The sequence below is a fragment of the Urocampus carinirostris genome, chromosome 10 (assembly GCF_059441175.1).
Source record: "Urocampus carinirostris isolate Australia breed hairy pipefish chromosome 10, RoL_Ucar_1.0, whole genome shotgun sequence".
In the NCBI taxonomy this organism is placed as follows: Eukaryota; Metazoa; Chordata; class Actinopteri; order Syngnathiformes; family Syngnathidae; genus Urocampus; species Urocampus carinirostris.
Window position 1 is genome coordinate 10685458 of NC_142358.1, and position 26203 is coordinate 10711660.

The 26203-nt window shown below is 39.6% G+C and overlaps 2 protein-coding genes across 6 annotated transcripts in view; both read left to right on the plus strand.

Moving 5' to 3' along the window:
* Positions 1 to 8424, plus strand: part of vezf1b (vascular endothelial zinc finger 1b) — a 30894-nt gene extending 22470 nt beyond the window's left edge. For all 4 annotated transcript variants that reach the window (XM_088345525.1, XM_088345528.1, XM_088345527.1 and 1 more), the window contains one exon: positions 87 to 8424. In XM_088345525.1, the coding sequence (XP_088201651.1) occupies positions 87 to 454 (368 nt within the window). In that variant the 3' untranslated portion in view covers positions 455 to 8424. The remainder of the gene's footprint in view (positions 1 to 86) is intronic.
* An 8826-nt stretch (positions 8425 to 17250) lies between these two features.
* Positions 17251 to 26203, plus strand: LOC148357680 (galactose-3-O-sulfotransferase 2-like). 2 transcript variants are annotated; one of them, XM_088345520.1, is made up of 5 exons: positions 17251 to 17357; positions 17456 to 17576; positions 18429 to 18533; positions 21806 to 22232; positions 23540 to 26203. In XM_088345520.1, exons 3-5 carry the CDS (start codon positions 18433 to 18435, stop codon positions 24389 to 24391), a joined length of 1380 nt encoding a protein of 459 aa, XP_088201646.1. In that variant the 5' UTR covers positions 17251 to 17357; positions 17456 to 17576; positions 18429 to 18432; the 3' UTR covers positions 24392 to 26203. The 2 variants fall into 2 exon arrangements, with proteins under 2 accessions (XP_088201646.1, XP_088201645.1); XM_088345519.1 differs by lacking the exon at positions 17251 to 17357 and having other exon boundaries at positions 17382 to 17576.

The window sequence follows — 26203 nt, forward strand, 5'->3', positions numbered from 1 at the left end:
ACGGTGCTGATAGGACTATCTGCTTTACTGTTGGGAAGTTCTCACCGAAATGACATACCTTTTTATTTGTCTTTGTTGTATCATAGACACCAACAACGTGCACCCCAACTCGGCCACAACAACAGCGGTCAGCAACTCCTCACCCATCACCTCGGCTATGAACCGCTGCGGTAATGCCAGCAATCCAGTCACGATTGCCGCTCAGATGAACATCACTACCAGCACAGTCAACATTACCAACCCGGTCAACCTGCAGCACCCGGTCACCATCACAGGCCCTGTGAACCTAGCCTCTGTCAACATTCCCACAACAGCCCACATGAATATTGCTCACCCTGTGGCCATCACCACCCCAATGCCCATGAATATCACGGGTCCAATTAACATTGCAATGAGGTCCATGGAGAGCATGCCTTTTCTTTCCCAAGTTTTGCCATCCTCACCTCCTTGGTAGACTACGCTGTCCAGATGCTGAGTCACTGGTGAGACTGTACCTGCATAATCATTGATGAAACGGTCAAATCTTAGTATAATAATATTTTTGGTGGATTGGCAAGATTGAAAGTATGCACACCGTCCTGAATAATCTTACGATAAGCGATAACCTATGTTGATTTTAAAATGCATAATTTAGTGCAATTTTTTTAATTGATGGAGGGAAATGCATGAAAAAATGGTTAACTCAGTGCTTTACGAATCACTCATGAATTCATCACATTGATGTAAAATGATGTAAATCATATACAGTATTAGATCCAAAGCTGCCCCTGTCTATTTTCAAAACAATACACCTCTTCCTAGAAGTAAAATATTCGCAAGAATTTCAAGAGACTTTCCCGGTAGATACCTTTTACACAAAATAAAGGTTTGTTACCTGTATCTTCCAGTGGGGCATAACTAGAGCAGATGATAACTTATATTGGCCAGTGTCCTATTTGAATGAGTGTACTCATTTTTTAAACTTCCATGTAAGCAAAATATTTATACCAAAGATTTTTCAAGCACCATGTTTCCCTTTAAAATTTGATATTTTAAAAATTTGGTTATAAAAGTCAACCATGACATGTCATAAAGGATTCACATTTGTGAATTTTCCTTAGGGGATGAATAAAGTATCTATCTATCTATCTCTATCTATTAGTAGCTGTGTTAGCTTGTGTAAAACGTTGATTAAAAACGCATCGATTTTCAAATCATTTCCTACCTACGTTTAGCCAATCAATAACACTATGTAGTAAAGGTATTTTATCTTCAAATGTATCTTTCAACAAGCATCATGGCCCGTCGTTTCTAGGCATGCTTGGGCGATGTTGTTGGTGCTGTGGTTTGTCGAAAAAGTGTCAGGAAGCCACTAGGGAGTGCCAAAGAGTCACATGCAGCTCCTGAGCTGCTTGTACACAGAAGCAGATGTTTATCGATTTTGTTGGTGTTTAGTGGGGGTGGCTTGACACAAAACCTAGCTAAAAACACTCCCAAAGGCCTAAAGTGCAACTGTGCAAATGTTCACTAAAACTGGTTCTGCCTATTAGGAGTGTATAAGAACACGCGCGCAAATCGGGATTTTTAAAATAAGTTTGGATAGATTTGGATACATTGGATAAATATCCATTTTAAAAGTTCGGTCTAAAATACATTGCAAAAGAGCTGGTACATTTTGAACATGATACAAGAACCAACAACTTGTCTTGGATTTTTCCCTGCAGACACTATTGGTTGTATTTGACAGAGTTGCTACTTGGGTGGGTTCAATTGTTGCTCCAGAACAACTGCACCTTTTAGCATTAATGTTACTTCCTTAGCTTGACACGCAGTTTTCCAGTTAGCCTCCGTTAGCAGCCAGCTAGCCTGTTGTGTCCATTGGTTTATTCCCGCCCTGGTCCGTATTTGTCGCTGTAGCCACTTTTCCTTATTGTTTGCCCTTTTGTTGTACCATTATTATATCCAGCTGTGACGCACCGCTTTAACATTCTTCACAAAAACTACAAAAACTTTGCTTCGAACACTCTCGAGCTCTTTGACTAATCAACACGCAAAACAATATGACCATAAAATATTCATAGATTTCATGCAAAAACCATGTAATATTCACTCTCATTTTACATGTTTAAGAATTTTCGGATTACTTTTAAAAATGCCTATGTTCCCTCGCAATGCCAAGACAAAAGCTACGTTTTTTGTTTGGTAGTTGCTGTTTTAAGCATTGCTCAAAATTCTCATACTTTATTTATTAATTTTTTTTAACTGCCCCAGCTCTTTGGGAATTCGAAATGCAACAAATTCAAAAAGCAACGACATATTTTTTACTGGAATAAAAACTCGTTTGGCTAAATAGATATCTAGGACTGTTTTATCTGTATATGGTTCATGTAAAACACCACATTCAACGTCATTGTAATGCATTTATTTTTTGCACATGGCTTCATTCAAATTAAGAATTTTATATCAAAATAATTTGTAAAACTGTATATTCCTACATTATAGTACAGTTTATAGTCACTGGTATGATCATTATTAATTTAGGTGTATTTACCTATCATTACATTGTTGCAGGTACACTTTGACCTTTTTTCCTTCTTTTACCTTTTAACATTCTTAACTAGTGCTGTCTAATATAAAGATCCGTAGTTGGTGCAACTTTTGATTCAAAGTTTCTGTTTTGGCAGCAATGTCGTTTACCTTTGGAGAAATATGCTTGTTAGCTGGCACAATAGAGCTTATTTCTCAAATAAAACGTGGACAGCATTCCTAGTTTGTGTTCAATCAAGAGTGTCTAAACAAACAACCAGAAAAAGATGGCTACAGTGGTATGAAAAGGTTTCTCAACCTTTTGTAATTTCTCACATTTCTGCCAAGATCAATGGGATCTGATCTTTCTCAAGATCACAGTGATGATAAATGGAGTCTGCTTTAACTACAACCAACCAAACCTCTACAGGTTTTTGTATTTTAAGAGGATAGCATGCAAACTACTATGACAGAAGGGGGAAGAATAAGTAACTGAACCATTATATTTAAAATTGGCTCCGATAACTTCAACCAGATGCTTCCCGTAGTTGAAGATCATCTGACACCCCAATCAGGAGTACTCTTGGCCCTTATTTTTATTTTACAAACTGCTGTAGTTTAGTAAGATTCCTGACACGAATCAGTTTTGAGGTCAAGCCACAGCATCTCAATGGAGTTAAAGTGTGGACTTTGAATTTGGCCACTCCTTAATGTGTATTTCGTTCCTCTGAAAATTGGTTTGCTTCTGTCTTTTGGATTATTATCCATCCATCCATTATCTGTACCGCTTATCCTCAATAGGGTCGCGGGGGTGCTGGAGCCCATCCCATCCATCTCCGGGCAGTGGGCAGGGGACACCCTGAACTGGTTGCCAGCCAGTCTGGATTATTATCTTCTTGCATTATTTTTCTGAATGTTTGCTTTAAGTTTTCTTGCCAATCATCCTGATAAACATTTGAATTCATTTTTTTCATCAATGATATTAAAATGTCCAGGCCCTAAGACGGCAAAACAGCTCAAAAACCATGATGCACCCTACACCATGCATCACGGTGGGGGTTGAGATCTTAATGTTGGTGAGCTGAATTATTTTACTACACACTTTTAAAGATGGTTTTGTATGTTTCCCAGCTTTATACAAATCATTAATTGTTTATGGCAATTTTTAGACTGCTTTTGAGCGAGTCATGGTGCACATCAGACACTGCTTACCAGGTGGGTTTTAAAGCGGGCAGGGCAAATAAAAACCACTAATGGGACATAGGCAACACATCCGACTTAAATTGTTAGAAATGGATTTCAACAGTTCTTGAAGTTTCCTTAGGAAAAGGGTTCAGTTATTCCCTCCCCCTTGTCATTGTCTGCATGCTATCATTACTATATAAAAACCAACAAAAATGTGGGTGGTGCTAGTTAAAGCAGACATCCTTTTTCCATCTGTGTGGTGTTGACAAAAATTAAATCAAGTTTGATGTTGATTTTATGCAGAAATATGAGCATTTCCTCAAGGTTTATATACTTTTTTATTTGTCTTGGGGATTTGATGTCTTAAACATGACACCCTACCACAATAGTGTACCAATGTGTGTTACCATAGGGTGTGAATTATGCTTTCTTATCATTTCTTTGAGAGTTTTTGGTTTTAAAAGGACTAATCAGTATTTGAAAACTTCTACATTTTATAAGCAATATTTTAGAGTGTGTGGATGTTACCGAGGCAGGTTAGTATCATTGTTTTAAAGCAATTCCCATGTGTTTTTTTTTTCTTAAGGCAGGAAGCTGTTCACTTGATCATCACACTTTTCTAAAGTCCTCAATTTGGGGATTATTTTAATGTACTATATTCATGAGGACAGGATAACAATACCCAAAGTTTTGTTGTTTTTTTGTTTTTCTCTGTTTAATTTTTCAACTCAAAGCGGGTCCCTGGCGGTTTTGCCCTGAAGACAGTATTATCAAAGCTCAAATGAAAAGATTCCGCCCCTTTATTAAAAACCTGGAGGTCAATAAAATTGCTTAGTTGCACATGGACTGTGCGAGCATGAAGTTGGGTTTGTTAGGTTGCTCACTTTAGCAGCCATAGGATCGAAATTATACAAGTAAAACTGAAGTGACTGCTATTAGTGTTTTGTAATCTATTAAGTCGTTTTTTTTCTTTTGTAAATATAAAACAGTATTTTGTTGCCTTTTGATCTGTAGAAAAGCAGTCAGATTTTGCACGGGTTTCGATGTAACAAATATGCCCACTTTAGGGCCGTCAACTAGCGAGAGTGCCAAACAATGATAAATTGAATAGGGGCATAATATTGTAGAGAATTTCAACTTATAATGTATAACAATCCCATCGGTCAAAACAGTTTGGATGCCACACAAGTTTGGTGTCTTATACTATTTCAAGATCATCGCTGTCATTACAGCAAGTTGTAGCTGAAAATGTAAAATGCAATGCATTTTGAGGCTTCCCCGCCAAAAAAATGATTGAGGAATTGGTTAAAAAATATGTTTTTCTAGTTTTAATCCATTATTTTAGAATTATTTTCCATTTGACTCCAATTTGTAGCAGGCATTGATAGGAAACAAGCTTTGATTATGTTGGAACACTCCATAACAAGAGTGGCAGGCTGTGGAGTCGACTGTATGTGCAAACCACAGAAAGTATCAAAAGAAGAGGTTGGACTTTCCTGCCACTTTACTCTCACTGCATCTTTTCAAGTCGTTGAGCGATCTGCCAGAGAATTGAAACCATTCAATTCAAACTGTCACAAAATGGAGTTTCCTTTTGATTTCTCAAAAATTACAAAATCCAGGTAAAATGCTAACAGAAGCCAGGTTTGTGGAGTAGCAGAATTAAAAAAAAAACGGTTTTAGCCCTTGCTCACAGTCCATCATTTAAGAATGTTTGACTCTGGGGACACAAAGGTCAAGGTTCAGTTTGAAAACTATTGAGTTTCAAACGGTTTTCTCACTGTTTACCATTACAGCAAGGGCATGGTGCATTGCATAGGTAGTCGCTTATTGACTTGCGACTGACAATGGAACTACAGTTGTCACACTGGTGCATGGGGTTACTCATATTTAAGAGAGAAAAAACTCATAAAAATGGTGTGTTTGGTCCAAACTGTTCTGAAAAGAGGGCAGAACCGGCTGATAACGGGGTAATAATCAAAGGTCATGACTTTGAGTTCATGGGCATTGGTGGGCCACGAATTCTGTAGAAAAATCTATCGTAAATTCCGGACTTCAGAGCACTGCAAATTAATAGCTGCATTCTCAGATTTATTAGCGAAATTCAATTTTGTATTTGTACAATCTGCACCGGATTTCAAGCCCGCAGGCTTGAACTTAACTACAAATGAAGTAATTCACGACCATTTCGCAAATATTTAGCCCAGTTCATACCTAGCGCTACCCGCGTGGACAATTTAGCGTTTACGCGTCTGGCTACAGAAAGTCTGCTGCGCTGTGCCCACGCACATATCATTTTTGGGGGGCTGTGTTGTTTTCAGTAGTGCTCAGAGTTATGTCGCGTGTTTTGGGATTATATGACCATCAAGGTGGCGATTATAAAAAGGAACACATATTTACTACTGTACCAAAAGAAAACTCAAATGAGGGCTGTGTCATGTAAAGTCTCAGTTTTCTAAATCATAGCGTCAGAGGATCCATAATGTTGGGAATAGTGCCATATTGCATCACAGCTGTGTCTTTTTGTGTTGTTGTCATTGGTGGTTGGCGCGGTAATGGAACAAATTGCATTCGCTTGTTATCGTTCTGATGATACGGGAAGAGAAGTGTTGCATTTTTTGTCACTGTATAAATTGGGGACTAGTTTTTTGGTTGGAAAAAAAATACTAAATTTTGTCAAACCTCCCATTTTGCTCGTATGTATTTTATGAATAATGTTTGGTAAAACGTCAACACATTTTTCAAAAAGGTTTCCAGACGTAACTGCGATGTTTTGCATTTAGAGTGCTTGCGTTGTTGAAGATCAGCTTGTTGTTTTTCTCTGTGCCACCACGAAAAAAAGAGTTGTATTCAAAGCTGCAGTGTTTAAAATGTAGCAAAAACGTAGCGGCTTTTAGTCCGGAACTTACCTTATAACAGTAACATCCAGCAATGCACCTATAAGATTGCCACAGAGAGGCAATGAGAATTTAGTTCCCTTTTTTGTTCTTATAGCCAAATCTATTGGTCTTACAGTATGAATATTTTCTTACAGATGTCTGTTTTTACGTTTTTGAAGTCTAATACAATGTAACGTTACTTAGATAACACTTGCATTGTTGACTGGCCTAAATGCAATCAGTGCAATTTTATTGTTCTTATCCCAGGCTCAATTGTGGGGCATTGTGATATTTGTGTCTGAATTTCTTTTAAAAAATGTGAACCCTGGTATGAAGATTTTGTTCAGTGTGTTCAAGGAAGCACTTGCATCAAACTCAAACCGTGTGTGTACACTACAACAGAATGGTACTTACAGGGCATTTCAGTCGGGTGGAATGAGATAAACGTCCTGTCTATTGTTGCAGCCCAGATGTTCTCATTTCATTGTGTGCATGACCAAACTGTTCTCCAAGGGAAATGCTCTAGTGTTTAGTAGTGGCATTGTAAACTCGGACATTTTTAGTTGATTTAGTAAGTCTTTTATTTTTATCGACAGTGTTGCATGTGGACTCAGCTTGTCCGTCATTTTTTTAGGATAGTGACATTTTATGAAAACAAAACACACAAAAAAATTAGGATAAACTCAAGCATGTGCTTTGTCATATGTCCTTTTCTAGTGGCCGTAAACAAACGTGCCTGAAATACTTTTGTAAGGACTTTTCCATACACTGATGCTTCCTCCCTGTCTTGTCTGTTGGAATTTACTGTGAAGGAAGTTTGTTTTTTTTTTCGGACGTTTGCGGATGTTTGACAACCCCACTATGGCATTAACATTTCGTTTGAAGAAACATGATTGTGCAGGAATAAATTCGAGTCTATGGCGGACCCATCCTGCCATAGGTGGTAGAAATGCAAATAAATACATAGAAATTGTATTTTGTACAAATTATATTTTGTCATTGTAATTTGCCGTCGTTATGCAGTTTTGCAGTTAATGGGCGCACTCGTCAATCAATCAAAAATAGGTGAAAAGCTCAGCTAGTTTGACCCACACCCCGTTTAGATAACGGTTTGCTGTTAAAAATTTCATCAACAAAATGCGACGACTACAAAATACAATGACAATGCAATTTGTAGGTGTTTAATTTTTTGTACATTTGTTTCTACTTGCGTCAAGATTGGTTCTCCATCCGAGTCCTGACAGCAAGAAACGGACATTTTTAATTTGTTCGGGGGGTGCTTGTACAGCCGGTTAAATGTTTTTTCGTGTGTCGAAGGGGTGGAGCGTGGAAAATGTTGTGAAGGCAAATGAATGTATATCTTTGTACAAAGTGTTTAGAGCAGAGGACTTAGTTATAGTTATGGCAGACACATGCAAGGGAAAAAAAACTTTTTATAAAACATTTTGTATTAGATCATTAACAATGATACTTTTGTACATACGAAAGCTAGGCTTTCTGTTTAGCAGAAAGGTAAAACATTCCTACATTTTTTAAATGTATGTTCATGAAGAGCAATTATGTGATCATGTTTTATGTGCCTTTTATTTGGGTTTGTCAAAATAAAAGAAACACTAAAACATGATTGTGAGCTGGCTGTGGTTGACGCTTTTGTTTGACTGAGGTGCTTTTTCTCTTGGAGCTATGAAATCTCCACTGTAACGGTGTACGTGAACAGCTTGCTAGCTGGCTCACAGTTCGCCTCTTTGCTCTGGAAGTGCCTCTTTGAAGATGGTTTTTGAAATGGATTGTGAGTGTGTGCCAAAGGACGAACAAAAAGTCATTTTCCATTCTTTATTAAATTTGAAAATGTTAATGCGTCTCTTGTCAATTTTCTGTTGCACCTTTGTCATGAGCAGCGTTGGAAACATTACTGAAAAACCGTAATTACTTTTAAAATGTCTAGTTAAGTAGTATTTCAACTACTCCCCCAGATTACTGCCATCAAAACATAGCGTGTGTTACTCTAAAGCAGGGGTCGGGAACCTTTTTGACTCAAAGAGCCATAAAAGCAAAAAATATAAATTTTATTTTGGGAAAGAGCCACACCATATATTATGAGACAAATTTACTAAATTGCTAAACCCGCGCCCCAGACAAAAGCTTAGTCTTCAGCACATTTATTTTTGATGATTTGATAAAAATTATGAAAAGAGAATAATGCCAGAGCCCCTGTCCCAAATTCAACAAACAGACCACTTTAAACTTCTCTTTCTTGCAATTACTCAAGATCGGTTAAACTCCTTTTGACCCTTTTTTTCATACATATTGGTTTCAAAACCAGATGCAAGCATTTATTTTGTAAAAACGTCACAACATTCTGAGAATAGGGAGCCTTGTGTGCTTACCTTTGGCGAGAGATGGGAGGGAATGCTTGTACTTTTTGCATAGCTCCACCCATCCCTCCCACTCACCCAATCAAATGACTAAGTTCTCTTCCGGTGTTTTGGCGTATTTACAGTTCTGTGGATTCATCATAAAGTATCTGAACACTGAACACAGATTATATCGTGAACTTTTAAATAAAGGATTCTTTAGCGTTGTACAGCCAAAACGAGTTTTTTTTCCCCCCTTTTTTTGTGTGACACCTTGACTGTAAATTGTAGTGAAAAACATGCCCTATATATACTGCAAAGTGTTTCCTTCGCATTTAGCTTTGGTTCGGCTTTACGTGTGCCTGAATAGGATAAACTATCTCGGTTTTGAACAAAATGGAGAAATTTTGCATGCAATCAAATTGGTCTCTGAGCCATAGGTACTCATAGAAAGAGCCATATATGGCTCGCGAGCCATAGGTTCCCGACCCCTGCTCTAAAGGACCTATCTAGTTACAAATGACCATATATACCCATAGAATCCAACCCCCTAAAACTGTTTTCAAAATAACCACCTAAAAATAGAAATAGAAGAAAATGTGTCCACCATCCTATGGAAGGGGTAAACCTTTCGTATTTCTTGGCTTGTGCAATCCTGAGAGCTTGCAATCGAACGCTCCATATCCATTGCGTCTTTAGGCTTCTAGCCACTCTTCTGTCTGCTGATTCTGGGTACCATCTAAGACCTTTTTTTTCTCCAGCATGCTGTATTGCAAAAATAAATTTATGAATAAAGACCAAAATTGAGCGCACTCTTATCGTGAATTCTGTGCTCACTCTTGCGCCATTGATTTCCTGTTTCCTACCATCTACTAATGACACATGACCAAATGTTCACATATAAACTGACCCTGAATGAAGCATTTTATTTTATAGTTGAAAATTAGATGAGTATATATGTTGGGAGAATATCTCCATGAGGAGAAATTCAGTTTACTTGTACTATGTGCTTGAGACGCCATAATTGTATTTAGTTGTACTTTGTAGGAAAATTAAGAATGCCCATCCCTCAGATACCTTGCTTCCGGATCAAGGGTTGTATGCAATAGGTGAATGAAATAGGAGTAACAAGGAATTAAATGAGCAATAAATCATGATCTGCATTAATTTACTAGCGGAATGAAGCTTTAACGCACCACACTTTTTTTTTTAAATAATTTGTTACAGTACTAGCTACGGGCAGCACGGCGGCACAGTAGTTAGCGCATGTGCGGCACAGTTCAAGTCATGGGAACCTCCTGCGTGGGTTCAAATCCAGCTCCAGACTTCCTGTAAGGAGTTTGTATGTTCTCCCCATGCTTGCGTGGGTTTCCTCCGGGCACTCCGGTTTCCTCCCACATTCCAAAAACATGCATTTCAGGTGAATTGGCCGGTCCAAATTCTCCCTAGGTGTGAATGAGCGAGTGAGTTGTCTGTCCCTGTGTGCCCTGCGATTGGCTGGCAGCCAGTTCAGGGTGTCCCCTGCCCACTGCCCGATGATTGCTGGGATGGGCTCCAGCACCCCCGCGACTCTGCTGAGGATAAGCGGTGCAGCTAATGAGATGAGATGAGTAATAGCTACCAAAAAAAATACAATTGCAACCCACAACCTTTTTGTAGCCTGTTACTTCTAACACTGGTAATAAAAGCCACCAACCTAAATATTGATCTTATTACAAATTGGATTTTTATGCCACAAAAAAAGCAAAGATAGACCTTAAAATTCCCAAAAGCCAATTTCTGTAGCCGGGGATTGTTGCGCCCAGCTGTCAGCGCACCCGACCCCTTTGGCCCCTCCTACAGGTGGTGAACCCATGGGAAGAGAGTCCCACGCCGTCCCTTCGGGCTGTGCTCAGCTGGACCCCGTGGTTAAAGGTCCGGCCACCAGGCGCTCGCCAGCGGACCCCACTTCCAGGCCTGGCTCCAGAAGGGGGCCTCAGTAACCCGCGTCCAGGCGAGGAAAATTGAGGACCAATGTTTTTGCTCGTCATAAGGGGTCTTCTGATCTGCGTTTTGTCTGGCCACTCACCTAGAAACTGTTTGCCATGGGTGACCCTACCAGGGGTTTAAAGCTCCCAACAACATAGCTCCTAGGATCATTGGGACACACAAACTCCTCCACCACGATAAGGTACCAGATCAAGGAGGAGCCAGTTGAGGTGGCTCGGGCATCTGATAAGGATGCCTCCTGGACGCCTTCCTCTGGAGGTGTTCCGGGCATGTCCCACTGGCAGGAGTCCCCGGGGACGACCCAGGACCCGCTGGAGAGACTATGTCTCTCGGCTGGCTTGGAAACGCCTCGGGATCCCGTCGGTTGAGCTGGAGGAGGTGGCTGGGGATAGGGACGTCTGGGCTTCCCTTTTAAGGCTGCTGCCCCCGCTACCTAACCCTCGATAAGTGGAGGATAATGAATGGTTGGATGGACCTTAATATTCATGATTAACCTCACCTCTAAAAGTACAAAACTTAACCTTACTTAGACTTACCTGATGTGAACTTAAATGTGATCCGCATAAGTCAAGAATGGGGATGAAGTTGGTTGTACGCAACTAGTTTTAAGGGATAGAAATTCCCGACTCTTTTAAGAGAACGAACTCCACAACAGCTTTTCAGATTTTTCTTTGTATATAATTTGCCAATAACAATGAAAACGTACAAATTAGTAAATAACATAAATATATTACATTGCAATATTAAACCTGTATTGTTTCAATATAGTGTTTTTTTTTCAACCCAATTTCAAGTTTCAGGTTGTTTCTAAGTCACTTAAAATTTGTAACACAGTATCCTTTAAAAACACTGCACAACAAAATGTTAAGTAAACATTAGTGTTTAGTTCAACAACAAATGAAGTATTAGTTGAAATAATGGAGATATTACCACAAAGAAATATTTTGGGTCCTCGCCCAAAGCATTGAGTTGCTGCACCGGTAAGACTATTGTATGTTTGTGTTTTGAAGGAAAGAATATGCCACTTTGTTTTAAGCATCGCTTTCCGACTGCCGCTGATAGCCATGTTATTGGCTTTGAGCTTGCGATAAATGAGACCCACAGTCACTCTTCTCTATGTCTGCGCGATTAACCTAAATCTAATAGATATAGCGATGTGACGTGCGATTGCTCACGCTGTGGTTTGGGCCTTGTGTGAGCAGACAGAAAGCCAAACAAAGCACCCCCAGTAGATGACGCTGTTTTATTGATAAAGCGTTTCAAAATGATTAAGGCCCGTGTTAAAGAACATTTTTTATTTTAAATGTAGATTACATGGAAATATGAATAAAAACAATGTCATTTTTCTACTGGGAAAAGAACATCCATCCATCCATTATCTGTACCATTTATTCTCAGTGGGGTCGCGGGGGTGTGGGAGCCCATCCCTGTTATCTTCGGGCAGTGGGCAGGGGACACCCTGAACTACTTGCCAGTCAGACGTAGGGCACACAGAGACAGACAATTCACTCGCTCATTCACACCTAGGGACTATTTGGACCAGACATTTAAAGTTAAATAAAATATAATTTCAGGGGATTTTTCTGGGTTTTTAACAACACAGTAGCAGGTCATTTTTACAACAACAAAAACCAGAGTGCCCGGAGGAAACCCACGCAAGCACGGGGAGAACATGCAAACTCCACACGGGGAGGCTGCAGTAGCTAGACTTAAACCCTGAACCTCTGCACCACGGGGCTGCGCGCTAATCACCCAACCGCCGTGACACCCAATGCTGAATGTTGACCTGAACAAATACTACTTGTCATTCTCATGATCAGCTAAGGTCACCTGAAAGAGTCATCACCCTCCTTCCCAAGCCTTCGGTGCACAATAATAATCACTGGTGGAGAGTCACATCATCACGCCATTCCAAACAATGGTGGATTCATAAAAGTACCTTTTTTGCTAACAAATTTGGTGAAACAGTGGACTGCCTTCATTTGTCTTGTTACGGTACTTCCTACAAACTTTCCTTGTTTAGTCTCAAAAATATTGGAGGGTGGGTGAAATGTGGATTTGTGGGTCCAATCTGCAATGTTTATTAGCACAATGTATTTGTTTTCATTGCACTATTGTTACAATGCACTACTCTTCATTACATTATTATTATAAATAAGGCCAGTTTTCTAAGCATTATGTTGTAATTATCATTCTTTAGTTTCTAGTCTTTTATCTCTTCTCTCTCTAAAGTCTCTAAATACCCTGGAGTGTCTAATCTCGTTGCATACAACGTTTCACAACTTTGATATCAATGACAAAAAAGCTAATTCCAATGTACTATATGACTGCCACTGTAAATATACACGTTATTATATTGTGTCCTTAATGTTTTTTTAATCCTTTTCCACTTTTACCTTTTTGTTTTTTTTAATTGCACCAAAAAGAGAAACCCTCCAATTTTGCTGTATTTATATAATGACTATAAAGGACATTCTTTGATTCATATCGTTTGTTGTGAAGGTCTGTTGAGATTGACAAATGTTGCAATGTTATATTTCTTGACGAGTAAATCAGTGTTAGGGCACTGAAGGACACACTTGCAAGTTTACCCAAAAATAGTGTTTATTTTGAATACAAAAAAATATAATGACAATTGGTATTTACTTGTTGATTTGGAATTAGATCTCAGGTAAACTGGAAACTGGATAAGTGTTTATTTCTCCAACACGGAAGCTTGGAAAAACTCACCGGTTCCCTGATCAGCTGGTCTTGTTTTCAACCAATGAAATTTCCACGGTGAGTCTGCCAGAAGATATGAGTACGAAAATTTAGCAAACAAACCTAAGCATATAGCCACGGGAAAAACTAAATAGTTGAGAGCCATATAAAAATATGATGAAATTAATCACAAATGAAGTTTTTGCACTTTCAACCAAAACGTAAATTTGCTTACAAATTTTACAGCGATGACATTTTGGTGTTTTAATTTTGAAGATAACTAAAAAACAGATTATTTCGAATGTATTGATAGAGAAAAACACCACTTTCTGGTGTGGTCGTGACAACAATAAAGTTTTTCTTTCACAAAAAATTCAAAATGGTCTTAATCTATATCACTCACTTTCTCAAGGGATACATGATCCATCCATCATCTGCACCGCTTATCCTCAGTAGGGTTGCTGGGGTGCTGGAGCCCATCCCAGCTATCTTTGGGCAGTGGGTAAGGGACACCCTGAACTGGTTTCCAGCCAATTGCAGGGCACACAGAGACGGACAACTCACTCGCTCAGCCACACCTAGTGACAATTTGGACTGGCCAATTAACCTGACATGCATGTTTTTGGAATGTGGGAGGAGACCGGAGTGCCCGGAGGAAACCCACACAAGCAAGGGGAGAACATGCAAACTCCACACAGGAAGTTTCGATCTCATCACCTCAGAACTGTGCCTCACACACACTAACCACTGCGCTGCCGTGTTGCAGTACTGAATCAATGAGTAACAAATATGATAGACTTACTTTAATATTCGGAATAATGGAAGTTGTGTGCTCTGAGGTTAGACTAGTGTGTTGGAGGACATCCAAAAAGGCTAGGTTAACAAGGCTAGGCTGCTAAATTAAAGGAGAAAGCTACTGTTTTATCACCGGATGCTACGTAGTTAGTTCTTCTTCCTTTTTCTTTGTAGAACTAGTTTGCTGTCACACTATATCAATCGTTCCCCAACTTTTGCAGGCTGGCGCCCCCTTGGCTCCCCAGTGAATTCCTACTGCTACAATTATTTATTGCTCTTATTATAACATTTCACTTATAGATTTGCATAAATAAAAAGTGTTACCTCTAATCGATAATGCAGTTTTGGTGTTGGACACTATTAGACATTTTTAGCTAAAGTCACAGCATTGGTTATTTCTTTGTGCCTTTACGAACTTTTTTTTTTACGGTGTGCAGGGCCCAAATGCTGCGTTGATGGAGGTTTGTTTACCTCCCGGTCCAATTGTAGATGCACCTTCTTAGTCTTTTACTTGTAATCCTTTTTGACATGCCGTGCATTGTAATATGTGATCATTTTTAAGGTGCTGGTACAAATACCTTGTGTTTCCTCTTGACCAAGTGACTACGCAAAAGCAAATTCTGCAACAGGCGTTTTCTTCTGTTCAACGTCTGCTTCGTCTAAACCAAATAGATCTAGACAAGTGATGTACGACCTTTCTTTGGTGCTAGCTTCGTTTCCTTCTCGTTTGTTGCCTACAAAACCTTCAAAAAACGCACTGTTTTGCAGTTTCACAACCACGCTATGTCACATGGCTATATCGATTCGATGTTGGTTAATCGTGCAGCCCTAACGTGTTGTGTACAAATCACCAAAGAAACGAACAAACTTCTGACCTCGACTTCGGACTTCGACTTCGGACTCCCGCCCCCCTACCGTCCCATTCTTCCTCACTACACCCCCAGATCTTTCCACTGCTCCAAGGGGGGGTGGTACCGCCCACTTTGGGAATCACTGCACTATATGATAGAATGACATCTGGTGGTCAAATATTACACATTGTACCTTTATCTTTTTTGTTTGTCTCTTTACCCCTCCTCTAGTCACATGTCCCCGTATCTATGTTAAATATTTTTTCCACGGGGTCACTTGAGGGTCTACCCTTTATACGCGATGCTCAAACTCTGCTTAATGCACTCTGTGGAGGCTAGACTTAAACAATAAAATGCCAATGAGAACACTACGGCGCCCTAGAGTAGTGGAGGTGTAATTTCACTTTATACTGGGAAAGTAAAAAAAAAAGTTCCCCAAAGTCAGACGCGCCCATGACCTCCGTGGCGGAGACTCAAGCCCCCTCGCAGTCTCAAGCACAGAGTACGAGAACGCTTAATTTCTCCTCCTAGAGATATTTTACCAACTGTATATATCCGCATGTATTTACATCTACAAAATAAAATACTGAAATCAGGGGATCAATTTATAAAGGCATATTTATTTTTGCAATAGACCATACCTGTAGGAAAAAATGTTTTGGAAAGTACCCATAAATTGAGAAGATCTTCGACTGTTTTGAAGCCCAGACACAAAATGGCTATGGAGTTTCTCGATTAATTGTTCATTTAAAAACTCCCACGATTGCACAAGCCAAGAAATATAAAGGGTCTTCTACCTCCACAGGTTGCTGTTTATTCTATTTCTCTCATTTTGTGGCTATCTTAAAGTAGTAAAGGGTCTGCTTCAATGCGAGGTGACTACAGTAATCTGTAACTAGATAGTTACTTTTAAAGTAACGCGCTACTTTTGGGAGTCAGTTGTGTGGGGACTAACTAAATTGTTTTTAAATGAAGTAAATATTTACTTTTTCTTTTGTAACGTGCCCAACACTGAATATGACAGTAACATACAGTCCATACTGTTAAAAGATGAATTTCATACAAATATACATAGAAAAATATATCCATTCATCCATCCATCCATCCATCCATTATCTGCACCGCTTATCCTCAGTAGGGTCGCGGGGGTGCTGGAGCCCAACCCAACTATCTTCAGGCTGCGGACAGGGGACACCTTGAAACGGTTGCCAGCCAGTCGCAGGGCACATGGAGATGGACAACTCACTCACTTATTCACACTTAGTGACAATTTGGTTAGGTCAATTAACCTGACATTCATGTTTTTGGAATGTGGGAGGAAACCGGAGTGCCCGGAGGTTACCCACGCAAGCACAGGGAGAACATGCAAACGTCACACAGGAAGGTTTGATCTCACGACCTCAGAACTGTGTCGCACACCCGCTAACCACTACGCCGCCATGCTTAGAAAAAAAAATATATATGATAATTTGTCATGTCCTGCATGGTCGTCATGGCACCCAGCTGGTCCCGCCCCTTGACACCGGCTGAGACAGATTGACTTGATTGCGTGTGGGATACTTGAGCGCTCCTTTTGGGACTGCCAGTTGCCAGACCAATGCTTCACTATGCGGAAAACCTGTTCATGCCTGTTTGTTCTGAGTAAATGCCTTGTTTGTAATTTTGATAGTCTTTAAGCCTGTTTTGTTATGTCTTTGTTCCCTGTGTGTTGGACAACTTTTATTTTCCAACTAAAGTGACAGATCGTTTACGCATTTGAGTTCCTATTTCCTGCTTCCTGGTTTGTTTCTTGACATAATTATTGTTCTTCCGCATCTCAATTATAGTTGTACTGCTGAGTTGAGCAACTCACAGAGGAAAAACCTGATTGACATGTGAAAGTCACACGCCCAAAATATTTTAACAATGTGGGTCAATAATTTGATGTGATGCCAGTTCCTTTTTTGGACTGACATACGTTCACTGGTTTAAATATTGGATCATTGTAGCTATACACCAATCATGTTGTTCTTTTTCAATGCACACACCCTTTAGGGCTGATCTGTAGAGCTTCGTGGAGGGACAGACTCTTATATGAAAGCTCCTTTCCTGCCCTCCTTGTAAGTTCAAAATCTATTGATGTTTTCTCGCCTCATGTTAACTGCTTATTAAAGTTTAAACTTAAACTTTAAACAAATTGGCTGTTCATCAAATGAAGATAATTTAGTGAGATTGACAGAGACAAGACTTCTTGGACTGAGTCAGCGCTGTTTCGAGAATTTGTAGGTGAGGGCTTCCCCTTAGAGAAAAAGGCTCCATCTGGTGCATCTAAACCTCACGTAAGTCTTTAAACTTGATTTTTCCATTACTACGCCACACTACTTTAGTATCATAATAAAGACACTCATTTAAAAGTTAACTATAACAAAGGTAACAACAATATATGCACATATAAACTGACCCTCTTAATTCAGTATTTTATTCTATAGTTTTAAACTTGGCTTACATGTGAGTACATACAGTAGGGAGAATGTCTCCATGAGGGAGAAATTCAGCCCCCTCGTGTGTTTGAGACAGAGCCACCACAACTTGAATGACCTTTATTTTGTAGGTAAATAGTACTTCCCTCAGAGATTATTCCAATGGATCAATAAACGTATGTGACAACGTAAGTGAAGCTAGAGTACTCAACAATCAGAGGACACTATAATTCATGAGTAACATAGTTATACACTAAGTCACACTAATTCTACAGTCTCACGAGAAAAGATGCTTCTCACACGATACGATTGATAGAGTAACCACACCTAGGAAACATTTTCTTTTTGCTCCTGTGTTGTCGAGCTTGCTCTTTATAGAGCAGCTAAGGCGAAAAATCATCAACGGCCCACCTATAATGATAACTTATTCTTGCGTGTATCAGAGTGTTGATGTATATTTTGGAAGCAACAGCAAGTCTGGCCAAAGGGAAGGGGGAAGTTAGGGTTCAGCACAGTACAGAAGAAATGCCCCAAGTGTGAGTTAACATTTGTGGTTTAACAAAAAGATTTTTGATCCTGCTTTGCGAAAAGGACTGAAAAGTCAGACAAAATGGCACAAGATTCTATGTCAGCACACATATTTTCAATTGCAGATTGAAGGGAGAAGCAGGATCTTAAAATAATATTTTGTTTTTTTTGTTTCCCTTTCAGGAGTATGTCAAGTACAACGTGCAAAAATCCTCTCACGTTTTTGATATTACTAGGTCTGTTAGTGGTATACATTGTCTTTCACACTTTGGTAACCCTTCAAACCAGGTAATGATATTTGTCATTCCAGATTTATTGTTGAAAGAATGAAACCTGGCTTATAGCATCACATGAAAAAAAATGCTGTTGGATTTATTCATTGTAAAATTGTCATGATTACCGATGCAAGGCACCAGAGTCTTCTCCTTTGGCGCCAACTGCCTCGAACATTGATTGGCTGCTCATCTCTTTTTAAACCCCCGTCCTGTCACCCGTTGTCAGTCCGTCTGCGAACCTCAGCTCCCACCAGGCAAGCCTTTTCAACCCTGACTTTCTCCTGTCCTGATCCCTGTGTGATTCCCGGCTCCAACCCGTTTTCCGAACTCGATTACATTTTTGCTCCCCCATTCCGGCCATCGATCTGCTTTTCACCGCTCTCGACACTGCCTTTGCTTGTCACGGAAGTGTCACTTCCGGGTTCCGAGCGATCTTCTACCCGTGACCGATGATCACCGGATCGTGGGTGCAAGCCTTTTCCTCCTTCTCAATAAAACTGAGAGAAACGAACACAAGTGGGTCCTGTCTCCGTTTCTGGTCTCTGACAGTACGGACTGACCAGCAATGGACCCAGCAGACGTTTCTCCAAGCGGGGAGCGAGGCAACTCGGAGACTCCCTCCGCGGTCCAACGAGTCTCGAGTGACGTCGCCACTCTCCTGCAACAAGTCCAGCAACATCAACACCCTTAGAGCAAGAGCACCAGCAAGTGACAAAGTTGTCAGAGCTGCTGTCAAGACAACTGACGTCATCAGCTCTACCCACCGGTAATCCCCCTCCGAGCATGTCACTGCGTTCCTCGGCCGTGCCGTTCCCAAACACGCCCCCCATCGGAGCGGCGGAGCCGCGAGTGGGCGCTCCAGAGAGGTTTTTTGACGATCCCGCCCAGGTACGCGCATTCCTTGTAAACTGCCGGCTCATTTTGGACTTGCAACCCCGTAACTACGCATTCAGAGCGGCCAAGGTGGTTTCTACCATCAACCACTTGTCTGGGAGGGCTCGACTCTGGGGAACGGCAGAATTTGAAAGGGGATCAGGTGGCGTGTTCCTCGTGTGATCTCCTGATCCAGGAGATCCTCAAGGTGTTCGACACGGGATCTTCATCAGCCGATGCGTCGAGATCATTGATCAACATATGCCAGGGAAAGTGCACGATCGCCGATTTTTTGATCGATGGCCGGGACGGGGGAGCAAAAACGTAAACGAGTTCAGAAAAGGGGTCAGAGCCGGGAATTACACAGGAATCAGGACAGGAGAAAGTCAGAGTCGAAAAGGCTTGCCAGGCGTGAGCTGAGGTTCGCAGACGGACTGACAACAGGTAACAGGAAGACGGGGGTTTAAAAAGAGATGAGCAGCCAATCCGTGTCCAAGGCAGTTGGCGCCAAAGAAGGAGAGTTAGGTGCCCCGCATCGGTAATCGTGATAAAAATAACTACAACTTACCTTTAAACTTTGGAAAGTGAACGAATGTTATTTTCTTGAATGAACAGAATGTATCTCGAAATGTTTTCATTTCATTTTTCATTTCATTTTTCATTTGTATCAATTTTTCTTTTACTGAGCATTTGGGATCATTTATATTTCTTAATATTACTGGAAAATGACATAGTGGACAAATCCGGCAATCCTTGGAGCAGGAGGCCATTACATGTTGAGAGCACTGCAGCGTTATTTCATAGCCACAATGTTAGTTTTTTTTGCGGGTGGACCCAAGTGAAGGAAATCAGTAACTGAAGCAGGAGTGCTCAAAATATGGAAGGTAATTAATAACATAACCACAAACCAAGTAACAAAAAAGCAGTTACAAAACAATAAAATGTCCGAACAGAATCAAACCTTACAATAGCCCAACCTGAAATGAAGACCAAATGGAAATGCAGGGAACCAAGTAACCACCAATAGCAAGTGGGCGCAGATACTATTTAACTTTTCAGTACAGTATTCCTGACTGAAATTCATACCTGTCAACCTCCACGGCTCCATATGCCCGTATAAACTGTAGTATTTTCCCTTACAAAAAACAAAATAATCTTACACCATATTTTTTTTTTTCAGAATGGTGCATTATGGGAAATCCCAAGGCGGCAGACGCTTGCGCACAGTAGCATCAAACCGCTCGCTTCGTTTGCAACGAAAAAAAACGATACCAAGATAGAGGCTACCGCGGTGAACTCGTTAGACTTGATTGATTCGCCATTTCGTGATCGTCGGTGTTTACCGGATGGTAACCATAATTGACAAATTTGTGTTTTTCCGTACAGATTTTCTTGAACGTCGTACACGTCTTAAATTGCACAATAAACGTACTTTGTAAGGCAAAAACGTACAGGTTGACAGGTATGAAAATGTGTGTACATTTTAAGAAGCTATCGAGCTTTGTCATACAGAATTGATAATATAAATTTGCGTACATTTTGACAAGCTATTAATCTTTGCAGTACAGTAATTCTAACAAAAACGTTCGGGTCATTTCAAGAAGACGTGTAGTGTTGGGAACAGAAATTAAGGTTAAATTTTGTTTAATTATTTAATTTAAAAACTCAGCTGAAGTAAAGTATTCATGACAGAGATTTGCATTCATTTTAAGATGGTATCTAGCCTTGCAGTACAATAAAACTGAAATTTGCATTATTCTAAAAAGCTATTCTTCTTTGCAGTACAATATTTATAACAAAAATATGTGATAATTTTAAGAAGCTATTCAGCTTTGGAATAGAGTACTCATAACAGAAATCTGTGTTATTTTCATGTAGCTATTAAGCTTTGTAGTATTTTAAGCAGATATTTGAGTACATTTTAATAAGCTGTTTAGATATGCAGCACAGTATTCCTAATAGAAATGTAAGTTCATTTTAAGAGGCTATTCACTTTCGGAGTACAGTGCTTATAACAGAAATCAGTGTTAATTAAAAAAAACCTTTTCACCTTTGCAGTACAGTATTCATAAAATAAATTCGCATTATTTTAAGAAGCTGGTCAGTGTTGTATTGCAGTATAATTTGACAGAACAAAAAAAAAGTACAGTGCTTTTGTTTGTTAAACAAATTCTTGAACCTGTCAATCGAGTAGGTACTTTGGTTTCAATGAATAAAAAATTATTAGATGAATGAAGGTTTCTCATTGGCAGGTTTTAACTATCGCGGGACCGTTCTGGAACGCAACCCTTTGCGAAAAAACGAGGGATTACTGTACGCCGTCTACATCATGATCTTGTTAGCTGTTTTCAACTGTTGTTTAATATGCAATATTCAAACAATACCAGTCATTTGGATTATGATTTCTTTCAGATCGACATTCACATTTGGAAGGATCAAAGAAATCTTGCCATTTGGCAAAAACAGCTCAAATGGTCTGTGTAACGGATCTGGACTAACATCAGAAAGGTCGAATCTGGAAAATTATTCGACTCCAGAAAATGAGGAGCAGGGTTCCATAACTGCTGCCTACAGTTACCAAAGAAACAATTTTAAGTGCCTGTCCGAAGTATCACACATTGTATTCCTCAAAACGCACAAGACGGGAAGCAGCACCATGCTAAACATTCTTTACCGCTATGGGGAGAGTAGGAACTTGACTTTTGCCCTTCCCATAAACAAAGGAAAACAGCTGTTTTACCCCAATTTCTTTCATCCCCGTTATGTGGAAGGCGTCAGCAGCAACAAAATTAAAGAGTTTCACATCATATGCAATCATATGAGATTTAAAAAAACTGAGGTAAGTGTGCTGTTATGAAAAATAAAATGTGAATTCATGTATTTCTAAGAATAGATGTATTTGTATTCCCCTACATTGTTAGACGTGTTGCTGAAAAACAGTTATTAGATACAGTTGCTAGTTACCTTATTTAAAAAGTAATTCAGTTACCCCTCAGATTACTGATAACAAAAAGTACTGCGTTCGTCTGAAAGTAACTTATAGTTAATAATTATTGTATACACTTGGAAATAAGTTGATGCATGATAACTGCTTCAAAGGAGCTGTACGGAATTTGGAATTCGGTTGCTCTCTGCAGCCATCTCGTGGCTTGTGTCATCATTGCACCCTCGGTCAGTTCATTCATAATGCACGTGCTAGTACATGCATTTCTTCGTCGCGCTCAAATTAACTATTCATTTTAATCTTTCTTTGGGTTTGAGTTGGTGATTGGATTCTACTAAAAGCAGGCCTTATCTTACATTCACGACACAGGCCAGGAGATTGAACCATTTTTATATTATACTGACAAATAGAAATGAAATTGAAACCCAGGGACGAGTATGACCTTACGCTCCATCACCCCTGCCCAGCCCCCATTCCTCAAACTTCTGTGCTGAACAGCAGTAAAAAATGAGATGAAAGCAGATAGGCACATTTAAAAATAAACAATAACGGCTTTTTTTAAATCAGTTGGGCATTGTCAACACGTACTTAAAAGAAAATGTTGATAATTTTTAACATTTAAGGACACATCAAAAGACTCACCTCACTTTTTAATTCGCCACATACTCAAAGAAAAAAAAACATGTACACCAACCAGTGGAACCGGTGAACTCTTCATATTTCTTGGCTTGTGCATTCTTGAGAGCTTACAAATGACATCCCATATCCATTTTGTCTTTGGGTTTCAACCTGTTCGAATCTCCTTAGCATTCCTGTTTAATGTCCAAGACTTTTTTGTTTTTTTCTGGTGTATTGCAAAAATAATTTTGTTCTTGAGTAAAAAATAAATAAATAAAGGGTTCTACTTTGCGGGAAGTTTTTGGAACGCAACCCCCCCCAAAACACGAGGGATCACTGTAGCATGATTTTGCCTAAGGAATTCAATTTTATATGGAATTCATAAGTATGGATGTTAAAAAAAATGTGTTTCGTTGTACTTTTGTGAGAATGACAAATACTCTGAATCTAAAACTAACTGGACATACTCTCAAACAAAGACAGCAAACAAATCATAATATCCATTTAGAAACCATCAAAGCTTATTTTCTCTTGTGTAAACTGTAAAATCCTCAATACAAACAAGTATTATTTTCCTGTCCCAGGTGGCGAAGGTGATGCCGGCAGATGCATTCTACTTCTCCATCATAAGGAATCCAGTGGCCATGATGGAGTCCATTTTTAGTTACTATAAGGGCATTTCAGCCTTCAACAATGTTCAAAGTTTGGAAGAGTTCCTGGATAAGATATCCCCTAACACCTCATTTGCTTCTGATAGTCATTATGCTCACAATATTTTGGCTTTTGACTTCGGATTTGACAACAATGTTTCCGCAGATACCTATGACTTTGAAGCAAGAAGTAAGCATGCTATTGAAGCCATCGAACAGGACTTCCACCTCATTCTTATTATGGAGTACTTTGAAGAGTCTATGATCTTGCTCAAACACAGCCTTTGCTGGTCCCTGGAAGACGTGGTTTTCTTTAGGTTGAACAGCCGCAGTGAAGCTGCACGGCGCCCACTGGAGCCCCCAACTGCTGAAAAAATCAAGCGGTGGAACGCTCTCGATTGGAGTATCTATGTCCATTTCAACAGAACTTTCTGGAAAAAAGTTGATGCCCTCGTTGGAAGAGAAAAAATCAAAGTTGAAGTTGCTCAGTTAAAAGAATTACAAGCCAAAGCATCAAAGAACTGTCTCAAAGATGGGTTAATTGGCCCAAATTATGTCAAAGAAGATAGATTAAAGCCATTTCAATATGGGCAGGCTGTCATCCTTGGCTACAATGTGAACACAAAACTAGAAGGAGAAAATGTAACGAAATGTGAAAGGCTTGTAACACCAGAACTGCAATACACTGATCATCTCTATGAAAAGCAGTTTCCAAAGTTGGTGGCTGTGAAAACTGAAGTTAAAGAAAAGCCCCCAATTTATTCCAACTCCACAAAGGTCTCTTGAACTACCCATTGATACACATTGCAATGTTCAAAGTGTTCCAAAAGTCTTGGGCAAATTTCAACATATATCTTGGAATCTATTAAGGATATAAAAACACATCTGGTTAATTCAGAAAGCTTGTAACTTAAATTTTTACATGGAATGTAAGATGTTCAATGTGAGCACGATTGGTCTCAAATCAAGCCGATAGTCAAATTCTTAGCAACCCATCCTAGCATTGCATTGTTAATGGTTGCAATAGCTTGTTTTTATGCCTTCAGCTCAACCACTTGTCTTGGAATAGGGGGGTACAAAGACCAATCCTTTTACAAATCCTGGCCAGAACATTTGATGTCATTCTGGCCAGACCGTCCTATCCATCTGTCTGGCAGTGATGTGTTTAAGCACTGTCTAGGCTCCAGTGTGGTGGGCGTCAATTTACGTCTCACCATTGACTGTCGCTCTTTCAAAGAAGAATGGTCCATATACAGTTTTCTTTGACGTAGCGCAAAATATGGACACCTTTGGGGACTCTTGCTGATGCTCAAGAAGTTCACGTCGGTTCTCAACACCCCATGTGCGAGTGTTATGCTTGTTAACATTTACGTGAAAAGTTGCCTCATAGCTAAAACAATCCGGTTGTCAAATCTGTTATCCTGCATCTTCTGTTGCATTGCAATGCGATCGCCGCGACGAGCAGGTTAAACGGTGTCAACTGTTGAACCAACTGCTGCTTGGAATGCTTCATGTGCAGTTGTCTTCTCAAGACACGCCAAACAGTTGTTGTAGCACACTGAAATTCTCTACTGGCTCTGCTGATTAACATACAGGGGTTCCGCTGGGAAAAGGTTTGAACCAGTTTAATCACATCTTCTGCGATAGAGGGGAGTCCTGTTCTTTCAGCTGGGCATAAGCACCTATACCTTATGAATTTACCATGCCATCTCATTATGGCTCTCTTGTGGTTCAATTCTGAATTTCCTGCAAAATGCACGTTTGAAACCAGTCCTTGTTGCACTTTTTGCAAATTTAAGCACACGTAACACTTTTTCTGCTTAATTGAGTCTGAAAGGAAATACAAAGAATTGGGCCTTACAAAAAGCTTAATGTAATATGCTTTAAAATGGCACAATTTTTATCTGACTACTATTCATCGTTAAGGAGATCGAGGGACTTCAAATGTGCCAAGACTTTTGGAACATTCTGTATTTCCTGGAAAACCACGATTTAGAATTAAAAGAACAGTTTTCAGGATATTGTCGGGTGATTTTTGAGATGAGTAATTATGTTTTCTCTCTTTTTACAAGTAACATATTTGTGACGTTTTTTGTTGTCGTGTTCCAATAACTCCCCGCGACAGTCAAAATCCGTGAAGTAAAAACCTTCATTTTTTGGGGGTTGATTTATTTATTAAATACTCCATTATAATTTGAAATCAAAGATAAAACCCCAATTATAGGTTCAATCATTTTTAACGAATACCATACTTTTTTTTAACAAATAACTTCTGTGATGTAATATTATCTAGATGCTATATTATATTAGAGACGCGATCAAAACAACTTGCTGTGGAATAGCAGGTAGTCTACAGGTATAACCAAAGGCACAGAATCAAGTACCTGATGGTCTCAAGTGGTAGCCTCTGGGACTGCTCGTAGAATTGGTTTTCCCTAGTTAAGTGAGGAAGATTTGTGTGTGTGTGGAAAAAAACTTTGTTTCTGGTTTAGTTTTTAATTAAATATGTTGGGTATTTTCTTTTTTGCAATGTGTGCATATACACTTTGAGACATTTTCTGATTATAGGCTACACAAATAAATGTGAATTGAAACCTC

What these genes read in the sequence shown, in the direction of transcription:
- LOC148357680 (XM_088345520.1), top strand. Translation starts at nt 18,433, where the DNA reads ATGTCAAGTACAACGTGCAAAAATCCTCTCACGTTTTTGATATTACTA. An exon ending in TTGGTAACCCTTCAAACCAG is followed by an intron (nt 18,534 to 21,805) that starts GTAATGATATTT and finishes GATTTCTTTCAG; the next exon opens with ATCGACATTCACATTTGGAA. An exon ending in TGAGATTTAAAAAAACTGAG is followed by an intron (nt 22,233 to 23,539) that starts GTAAGTGTGCTG and finishes TTCCTGTCCCAG; the next exon opens with GTGGCGAAGGTGATGCCGGC.